The sequence below is a fragment of the Acanthopagrus latus genome, chromosome 9 (genome assembly GCF_904848185.1).
Source record: "Acanthopagrus latus isolate v.2019 chromosome 9, fAcaLat1.1, whole genome shotgun sequence".
NCBI lineage: Eukaryota > Metazoa > Chordata > Actinopteri > Spariformes > Sparidae > Acanthopagrus > Acanthopagrus latus.
In genome coordinates this window covers 12257365-12268040 of record NC_051047.1, presented here as the reverse complement: position 1 = coordinate 12268040, position 10676 = coordinate 12257365, and the positions used below count along the sequence as shown (strand labels likewise).

Sequence of the window (10676 nt, the reverse complement as noted above, 5' to 3'; positions counted from 1 at the left end):
ATGTATCTGCAAATTTAAATTCCAAATATTGTGAATAAAAGAAAGGAGACGTTTCCATTAGAGATTAATATGAATAACTGTCTGACATAGAAAGTTGATCCATCAAATACAAAGCATGGGGAACTTAAAATAATGTTTAGGCTATATGACAATACATGATATACATCTCGATATACTTCATAAAAGCTAGGACTGGGTGACAAAATTAAATACCATGATATTTTTGGTGCAATACCTCAATATTGATGTTGCAACAACGTTGGTATTATGTCCTGCTCAGAATTTGGTTCTGAAAGAAACTGAACCTTTACATTTTTATTTTATTTTATTTTTTTAATTGTGGCAAAACCTATAACTATAAAATTCAACCAAAAAACCAAGGCAGACTACAGTAGGTGTAGTTACTGTTGTAGCTAACTGTTGTTCTACCTATAACACATTTGGCTGAAAGCCATTTGAGTTTCATAGTTGGCAGAGTTACTGAGTGTGGCCTTTGTATGGCAGTAATGAGTCATTAATATGACAAAATATTAACACAATGACATTTTTGAGTAATTTTTAAGTAATTACCATTAATGAGGATATAATGACTACGAGGGTAAAGGGAAAGCATTAGAATAAGTAGAATAGTGTGGTTGTTGCAGAAAATTACATCAATTTACTCTAATGCAGCCTTCAAAACTGGTAAAAGACATCACTTGTGCCATCCATATCATGATATGATACCCAAAATCTAAAACAATATACACATAATCTCATGTAATGATGAAAATATAATATTGATACTGATTGATATTATCAGGAGTTTATTAAAATATCTTGTTTGGTCACTCAGGTCCTTTGTGGTGAACATGAGTATGCGGTGTTCTACAGCACTGATTTGTCAAAGAAACCCTGGTAGTTTTGTCCTCTTGGCCAACAGCCAACCATTGTAGCCAAACTACTTTTGTTCTTCATGTTCAATGTATATTGTATTTTTCAGAAAAAAAGACCTTTCTTCTTCAATGTCCCCTGTAATGACTGGACAAACGTTCTATTTATTCCCTTTTATTCCTTTGAACTTTATCGGACACACCTACATGGCTAGTCAATGAAATATAGGATTATACTTTTTTTCCACTCAATAATATCATAATAAATGGCTGTAACTTGCTTAGGAAAGGTCAGATGTAGACAAAACTTCATATGGAAGTTTAAAACATCCTAACAAGATTTTTAAAAAAATGTATTCTGGTAAATCCATTCTCACTCAAAGCAAATGTATAATGGAGACTTTGAATGAGCCAGAATGAGACTGAAGTTTCTCCTGAATCAAGTGGCGTATGGCCCTTGTGTATGGTGACTTGTAGAATAGAAATAAATACAGGAGAGTCAGGTCCCACAAAACTGAGCAAGTAGATTTTTTATTGTTAAGCTCTTTCAAAATGTTGATTGAAAAAATGTAAGATATGGATGCCTTTACATACTTGATATATGAAAATAATTTGCCGGGATAATGTTTGGGCCAATTCACCACATCGTGTGAGCAAATGCCATATTTTGATTCTAAAATCTTAGTCCACACAATAACCAGTTACTATAGCAGTCAGAACCAGTTCCTAAAAATGGTCCATATACAGCACCTAACTCCCCACTTCTAGATTGTGCCCTCATTCAACTCATAAAGTAACATGAACAAAATAGAGCTGTGACAGTCATATGAATAGATCCGACTACAGTGGGAGGAACCTAATTGTCCTGTACCTTCTTCTCATTCTATGCACGTCCAAGTCAGCAGAGTATTGCATAATGTAACAGAAGAGGAGTGTTGCATAATGACAGTCTGAACTGGACTTGCTGCATGATGGATCAGCGGACGCCATTCTTCCGTTGATGCAAGACTTAAAAATAAATAAATAACCCTCAGAATTACTCAAAGAATCACTTGTACCGTTATAAAAAGCCAATAACGTGCAATAAACCTATTGCCAAATCCTTTAATTTGCGCTCTTGTAATATGACAGACTGGGACAACAGCCAATCAATGTTTGCGTGGGCGGGGCTTATCTTGAGAATGAGCCAATCCCTGAACACGAGAGAAAACCCTCCCGTCAAACAACGGCTGCATTGGAGGGCAGCTCCACTACATTGCAATCAGTGTAGTGACATGTAGCGATAGCAGCTCGTCCTCAGCACTAAATTAGTGACCTAGATTTTCACCAGAGATGTGGTTAAATGTTCCGGTCGGGTGTATAGAAGTCATCCCCTTCTCCATGTTGAACACAGACAGGCCCTGGAGCTAACTCGCGCTTTACGGGGGCGTTCAGCCTACAGCAAAACTTCTTGCAAGGACTTTGTTCAGAGTTTAAATTCACGCTAAACTCGCTAAAATGGAGATTCACGAAGGGGCAGCGGCGGCGGCGGCGTCGGGCGACACCGTGCTCGACTTCTCCCGTTTGAATCTGAACACTTTGAACGTTGACAGTGTCAGCGACGAGAGGAAAAGGGACACTAGGCAGCTCTACCTGAACTACAACCGGCTGGCCTCGCTCCCCTCGTCGGTCAGCCTTTTCTGCAACCTCGAGTTTTTGGACATCAGCAACAACAGACTGTCGGCCATCGGTGAGGGCATTACTCGGCTGACCAGGCTGAGGACGCTGATAGCCAAGAACAACCGTCTGGACGAGTTCTCGCTGCCCAAAGAGTTCGGCTCTCTGCAGCTGGAGGTGTTGAACTTCAGTGGGAACCGCTTTGAGGAGATCCCGCTTCAGTGTATGAAACTGCTGCGTCTGCAGTCGCTCTCCCTCGGTGGAAACCGACTGAAAAGTATACCTGCAGAGATAGAGAATTTAACCAGGTAAGTCGTGGCCAGGAGGGTAATGCCTCAAAGTGTATCTTGGCAAAAGTGTGCTAAGTAACAGGGTCAGGTCTCCAGCCAGGGGCCACTGCCAATTAGCTGTTGTTACAGTTAGCTGTAAAGTTAAGCTAGTTGTCTATTTAACGTCAAACTAAAACTAGCTAAAATATTAATATTACATTTTTTTTTATCAATGTCAGTTACAATTACCCAAATTAAAACGTTTCCTTGGTTTAATGTTAGCCTGTGGTTCCTACAAAACATGGAACCCAATTGCCATGGTTACCTGTTAAGTTATATGACTCGGTGCACTCAGTGCTCTGCTTTACAATGGTGCTAAAACAACTGTCAGGCAACTAACTGACCGACCAGCCAGTCAGAAATTAATCTCTAATAGGACCTGAAATGACTGGTTGATTACTAGTTAAGTCAAGTGACAGAAGAGTTATGTGTTTACAGAAGATGTTGCAGCTGAAATGTATTAATTGGTAATGAGAAGTCAGTGTTCAACAACAAAAACCTTGATACATTACTCATTTTTGCATTTAATGCAAGGACTGTTATTTCCAAGTCCAAGCTTCTTTGTTGTGAGGAATTCCTGCTCCTCTTTGTCTTATATAATGTTAAATTGAATCTCGATACAAAACAATATGAAGTTTTGTAGTCGTCAGTCTGAGAAAAATGTAGGTGTAACTGTAGGTGGTATTACACAATGGTTGCGTTATCTTTATTACTATCATTATTATTATTAGTAGTAATATTAGTAGTAGTAGTAGTAGTAGTAGTAGTAGTAGTAGTAGTAGAATGAACCTTTTAGGCATGAATCAAGGGTTTGTTTTTTGTTTGATCCACGATAAAACCTTTATTCTCCCATACCTAGCAATAAGTAAATGTCATGACATTCAAAATGCCGTTTATGAAGCATGCACATCCATTGTTATCTCTCCAATCATGGCAGTCTGTAATCAGAAATTAGTCCCTACATTCTGCCAAAGTTCATCCTGACATTTAAAATGTTTGGCGCCTTCTTGGTTAGCATTTCTAAGAGTCAGCTTTTATCTGCATGCTGCATGTGAAAAGCTTTGTGTCCCCTTTCAGTTGTGATGTAGACTGTAGCGTCTCTAGTCACACTTGACCTGCTGTTTCACATGTGTCAGATGAGTTGACCCATCTAGTTCATCCTCCAACAATAGTAAAATCATAACATCGATACACCCAGGCAACCTGTGGCATTTTTAATTGCTCTCTCTACCTCCCTTTTTTTATGGTTGTAATGGTATTAAGCACAATACTACCACTTTGACATCACACCACGTGTTTCCTGTTCATTTCCAGTCAGTTTATCTTATAAACCTCATGATTCATAGTGTGTGCAGGATAATTATGTGCATGTGTGTGTATCTATTCCAGTAACTGTCTTGGCCAGGTTTGGGAAATATACAAACTGACACTAAGGGTGGCAGGACATTAGTTTCAAGGAAAAAATACATTTTCAGTCTAGTAAAATGTAAATGAAATCACAGTAAGCAAAGGTGGACACTGCTATAATTACATGTGACCACAAATGGAGGAAAAGGGTGTTTGAGCATACAAACAATTCTGTGAAGACATATAAAAGGTCTGGCAAGAGAAGGGGACAAAACCAACCAATAAAAATAAAAGTGGGTCAAAGAGTACTCATTTCAAAACTGCAAAAGTGTGTCAGTTTGAACAAAGCTTGCAGATGTTTGTTTGCTGTTTTCTGTAGAGTGGAAAAAGGTAACTGGCCAGCTGGCCAGCTATCAGATCATGTCTATCTTATCATACAGTTTAACAGTAGCAAGGCACAGTGACCCACTGCCAGGGCAAAGGTCAAACATCCAAGTCTTTTCACTTTATCACACACACCCAAACACACAGTGTTTAGATATCTTAATTTTCTACATGGGACGGGACAATTTAAAGATATTATTGGGAACCAATACAAGAGCACTTACAGTAAGCTGATTGTGTAAAATTTCCATGAACAGATATTCCTGAATACGTGAATGACTTGAAAAAGCTGTCTGTCTCGGTAACGCTTTGTATAGGTTTACACATTATTTTGAATTGCCGCAGGGGTTGAGCCCAGTCATTCCAAATTCCCTGCCACGGCTGACTGCACAGCTTGCCCGTGGTATCCCATACAATAAAAGTTAAATTGAATGTTAGGAAATGTGTTCAACAGCTCTAGTGTTTGCTCGCACAACACTCGTTTTTTTCTGTGATTATTTCTAAGGTCATGTGATTTAAGTATGTTTTAGTGCCACTGTAAGAGTTTAAGCATATTCTTAGGATTGTTGGGACAATATCGATTATTGCAACTATCTTGGCCAATATAATCGTGTCGTAAAATTTTCATATCATCTCATTCCATATTTCTGCTTAGCCTGTTTTTAATACTAAAATAAATCTCCACAAATACGCACACTCTGGACAAATATAAACAATCTGACTGTTTAGAAAACGAAACAAGTAACAATTACAGTTTTAGTCTTTTGTGGATAGTGTTGAATCCTCACATTAAAGTTCCTTATTATTAACTATTATAACAACTTGCATATAAACAGTTTTCAACAATTTAAGTACCAGCAGGTGTCAATGTCTGTTTGAAGTGAGACCAAATGCTTACAATTATTCTTTAAAAACAAGGTCATAGTGATTGTTGACAAGTAGTCTGTGTTGCGTTTGAGGTGTCATCACATAAATATCAACCCTCAGGAAATATAGCCTAAACACAAACAAAAGGTCCATGTCTTACCAGATTTCACGTAACATCATAAACTCAGCACCTATTTTTTCAATATGTTAAGGCTTTTTATTCTATAAAATATTTTCTGAACTTGCCAGTAAATTGACATGACTGAACCCATTTTTAAATTTTCATCCCACCGGGTACCAACGTGTCCAGATGGGCTTGGTTAGGTGTAAATGCTCTTATTTTGGCATATATATTTTGACTCGAGTACAATGAATAATGGAGCTGCATTTAGCTGCATCAGTTTCAAGGTCCTGCTATTGTTAATGCTGGCTTGCTGTCACACTGATGGCTCACTGGGAGATATTATATTTTTGTGCACTTTCAGTACATTTCTTAAAATACTTTCCAATTTGATATAACAGTTTATATAAGGTGTCTTTATGTGTATAGAGAAGAAACCCTGAGCCAGTGTTTCTTGGCTGAACTGCCCCAGAAAAAATAAATTTTTCCTAGTTGTGAAAATTGAGAGCTCTGTATTGTATAATAATGCCAGAATCGACTATTCTTGCTATCTGGTGGCTGATTTGTGTCACTGTGTCGACAAGGGCTGTCAGCCGACCCTGAGTGTCTCAGTTGCCAGTTCACAGAGGGGGCTTGCTCAGTGCTCAGCCACCAAGGACAGTATAATGGCTTCCTGTCTCGCAGTCGCTGTGTCATCAGTTCCAGCAGGCAGATGGCCTGACAGCTTACTTTCGCTGACCAGCCATCCATTGCTTTCTCCCTGTCTCTGTGTTTCACTCCCAATAACCCCCCTGTGTACTCCATACCTCTATTAACCTACCAGGGTCCTTTGTTGTCCAAATACAACATGTATCTATATTTGGCAGCAGTAGTTTTCTGGTAATCATATATGTAATAAAGGTCATCTTTTGTTAAGAATGAACGCAGATTTAAATGTATTATCTTTGCTGACACATTTCCTATTAGCTGATGGTGCATGCATGTGTGTAATGTGCAAAAAATGTGCTGCTGATCGGAGACGATTTTGTACTTTTTGTTGGATCTGTTCACTTTTTGATGATCTGTGAGCATGGCCTCACACACTAACATACACATCAACTCTTTAGCATGAAACCATGCTTCTTTAGCTCCCCCTTGTGGTATGTATTAGTTTTGTTAGCCAAAGAATTTCCCTCTGATTGTGACTTTACCTTTTCATGTATAAGCATGGCTACCTTGACTTTGACAATGTATCAATGTAAAGTACAAGCTGGAAATGTTAAAGTTAGTTAAGGTCACAACATTTTGAAATGAAACTGACGAGGATGCCGATAATACAAAATTATCAGCAAAGTGTTGTCATCTACTAGGTATTAATATGTCATGGTAAAATATCCATATCATGGATTTTAAGCCTCTATTAAAGTCGCTTTACAGCCAAACAAATGTAGCACAGCAGACAAAGAGCTGATTTGAAAAGCATTAAACAAAACTGACGTGTGACCTCTGGCCTGCACGCTCAATTTCTTGACAGTGAAACTGAGTTGAGTGTGTGTCTGGATAAAGTCTTAAAATGACTAAAATGTTTCGACATTTTCTGTTTTATCTTTCTGTTTCAAATAAACTAAAAACAGTGTGTGAATCACTGTCATACTTGTTTTTCAGTACTTGTGTAGGGAAATTCATTTTAAATGTAATCTTTTCCTCTTTTTTTCCTCATTAGTTTGGAGCTGTTGTATCTTGGTGGGAACCTCATCACAGCCATTCCTCCAGAAGTGGCTAACCTGCCTTACCTCAGCTACTTGGTGCTATGTGACAACCGCATCCAAAGCGTTCCCCCGCAGCTCACCAGGTAACTGCACATACACCGCCAGTATCTTATCAAGGTAACATTTAATGAAACTGCATCATTAGCGATTACATGAATTCTACATTTGTCCGTGCGATTGCCCTGCATGGATCTGATAGTTGCACATTTCTGTAGTTGTTTTGGTAATTTACAACATTTCAAAGTGCCTCTCTATCTTACTTCAGACTCCACTCACTGAGATCCCTAAGTCTTCACAACAACTTGCTCACCTACCTGCCAAGAGAAATCCTCAGCCTGGTGCACCTGCATGAGCTCAGTCTCCGCGGTAACCCACTGGTGGTGCGCTTTGTCAAAGAGATGACCTATGACCCTCCGTCGCTGCTCGAGCTGGCAGGACGCACCATTAAGAGCCGAAATATTCCCTACTACCCCCAAGACCTGCCCTCAAACCTGCTTCGCTACCTTGACCTTGCCAGCAAGTGCCCAAACCCCAAATGTGCCGGTAAGACTCTTTGTTCACAGTGTTTGAAGATATTTGAAAGAAAAGAATTTGAGTTGTTACTGTGATATTTTATTTTTTTATTTTTTGTGTGTGTTTTTTAATATATACAGCTCTGTCATATTTCCACCTGTAATATATCGGCATCCTATTTAACATCTGAATATTATTGTTCTGTGTTAGTATGAGAAGATTACAAGTCACTTACCTGCCACTTGAACTTGGCTTTGTTCTTCCTGTCACTCACGACTTTCTCCAGGCGTCTACTTTGACTCATGTGTGCGCCAGATCAAATTTGTGGACTTCTGCGGAAAGTACCGGCTGCCCCTCATGCACTACCTGTGCTCCCCAGAGTGCACCTCTCCCTGCAGCTCCAACCCACAGAGCGACGCGTCAGAGTCGGAGGACGAGAGCAGCGTGCCCGCTTACCGACTGCAGAGAGTTCTTCTGGGATAGTCCAGCATGGAAGAGCCTCTGGCCAAGCCTAGCCTTATCCATCTGCCACTGTGTTCAACACTTCTACAAACTGCTGTCAGACTTAGACACACATACACACACACACACACACACACACACACACACACACACACACACACACTGTTTTACAGACAGTGGCTGTATGTAACGCACAAAATGTGAGACTGCGGTCCTTCCTCCCATGGCCCTGAAAACAGGAATGGAATGGAAACGGATCCCTTCCCTCGCTCACCACGCATTACTCCACATAACAGGAGTGCTGGAACATTCATATTCCCCATGTAGCTACGCAATGATGATCCAAGTGCTGGTCTCATGGTCAGGCAGAAGAGGGCAGTAAAGTTTGGCAGAGTTTGGAGGAGTGGCAGAACTCCTTTTCTTTTCAAGGCTGCATACTTTATCTTTCACACTTTTTCAATACTTGGTGCTCATTTATTAGCTACAGCACATTATTCTGAAAGTTTGTGTTTGTTATCTACTGGTGGCGCACAGCTAGCTTTCATTCAAATTTTCTGACCAGCTGAGCATCAAAGCTGCTAGGAGAAAAAAAAAGTCTGGGATGTTTTAAGTCTTTCAGCAGAAACTATGGCGTTAGTTTTACACTACAGCATTCTAAATTGATTGTGCACAGTGACAATCAAGGTTAATCTGTTTTTGGTCAGAAAAATGTTGACATGATGGCAGATCAGTTTTATATTAACCCAGAATATGGGTTAGGTGTGTGTGTGTGTGTGTGTGTGTGTGTGTGTGTGTGTGTGTGTGTGTGTGTATAACTTGTCCAGACTTGCTCACAGGAAGTGGATGTGGGGCGGACCGGGGGAAACCATTCACCGTGTTAGCGCAGAAACAATAGCTATTCTGCAAAACCCAGCAGCAGCCGTCATGTTTATGTTGAGGGCTGTCGGTTTTCTCAGAGCATAAGAATACAGATGTGTGTCAATGGAGCCCACAGCCAGAGATGGCTGTTTTTTTGTTTGTTTTTTTGTCCATACTGATTCATTTTGAGACAGAATTCCTTCATTTCAAACAGGAAATGACTGTTTCTGTCCCTGGTCACATTGCTGCTTCTTTGGAAAGCAGCCTTCCAGACAGTTTGTATCCATTACTGAGGAGGAAAACCTCCTGCTGTCTTCAAATTTTAGACCTTAGTGTTTAGAAAACAGAAGAACAATCTTCTATGTTACAGTAACACCTATACTAGCATTTAAGTGCCTTACTAATGGTGATTTCTAACACAGGAAAAAAAAACGAGTATGAAGAAATGTGATATATGCACCCTGAAATGTGACAATAATTATGAAGTCCTTTTTTGAGTGATTTTGTACTTACCAGCTTACAATAAACAGAAAGTAACCTTTTTTATGTATATATATATATAAAAGAATAAACAGCTTTTGTAGGAATCCTTTATCAAATGTTAAACTCAATACATATTTAAATTACCTGCAGTATAGATGGCACTTAAGCAGAAAATCTATTGAGAAACATTAATTGTATGTACTTGTATTTCATTCAAGTAATGTAAGTAGACTGTACAGTATATAATATCAACAATAAAGACTGATTTTAATATCTGTGAAGTGTTTCAATTGTGACCCTATATGATTAGATTAAAGGAGTGCCATGTAGTTTTGGAAAAGAAATTCATAAACTCGGAAAGGTGATATTTAGATATAGATGAGACTAACTCAGAAATATTTATTGTGTTCATGACTGGATAAGTAAGCCATCCATGGAGAAAAATAAGGTCCTCAGAACACTGTCTGAAGCTAGAAAGGTGGCAGGGTCCGCCAGTATAAAGAAAGTAAAGCAGTATGAAACTGTGTTGTTGGCACATTCAATATATTCATTAAGGACAACAAAGACGGTTTATTTATTTAGTCTAGAAGATCTTTCTCTTCTTTAATGTGGTAGTGTCAACAGACCGGCTCCCCCCCTAGCGTTTTGTACTATTGTTGATGTCGCTGCTGCAAAAAGAACCGGATCGTTTCAGTTATATAAACATGACGTTATTCAATCATTTAGTCTATGGTAGTAATGTGAAAGCAGACAGAGAAGGTGCCAGGCTGCCAGCCTAGCTGGATCACCAGTTAACCCTTATTTCCTTGGAGATTTACAGACTGAATAGACAGTATTCAAACAGGAGCCATTTTACCCTGACGCCACACTTTGAGTTGGAAAGCTGAGGTGCTGGGATGATTTTATGCTGTGGTCTTGATAGCCATTAGCTCCTACAAAAGCTACTCTTAGAATTGAACCACTTTCTCACAAACATTACTGTTCACACTGTATGACAGGAAAGGTGTAAATCAGTTCTTGAATTCCAAAAGTCTTA

The 10676-nt window shown here is 39.3% G+C and overlaps 1 protein-coding gene across 1 annotated transcript; it reads left to right on the top strand.

Moving 5' to 3' along the window:
* Positions 1-1470: 1470 nt before the first annotated feature.
* Positions 1471-9915, top strand: lrrc58b (leucine rich repeat containing 58b). Its single transcript, XM_037110595.1, has 4 exons — positions 1471-2836; positions 7279-7407; positions 7590-7867; positions 8124-9915. The coding sequence occupies exons 1-4, from the start codon at positions 2370-2372 to the stop codon at positions 8318-8320; spliced, it is 1071 nt and encodes a 356-aa protein (XP_036966490.1). The 5' UTR covers positions 1471-2369; the 3' UTR covers positions 8321-9915.
* The last annotated feature ends 761 nt before the right edge of the window (positions 9916-10676 follow it).

What these genes read in the sequence shown, in the direction of transcription:
- lrrc58b (XM_037110595.1), top strand. Translation starts at nt 2,370, where the DNA reads ATGGAGATTCACGAAGGGGCAGCGGCGGCGGCGGCGTCGGGCGACACC. An exon ending in GAGATAGAGAATTTAACCAG is followed by an intron (nt 2,837 to 7,278) that starts GTAAGTCGTGGC and finishes TTTCCTCATTAG; the next exon opens with TTTGGAGCTGTTGTATCTTG. An exon ending in CCCAAACCCCAAATGTGCCG is followed by an intron (nt 7,868 to 8,123) that starts GTAAGACTCTTT and finishes GACTTTCTCCAG; the next exon opens with GCGTCTACTTTGACTCATGT.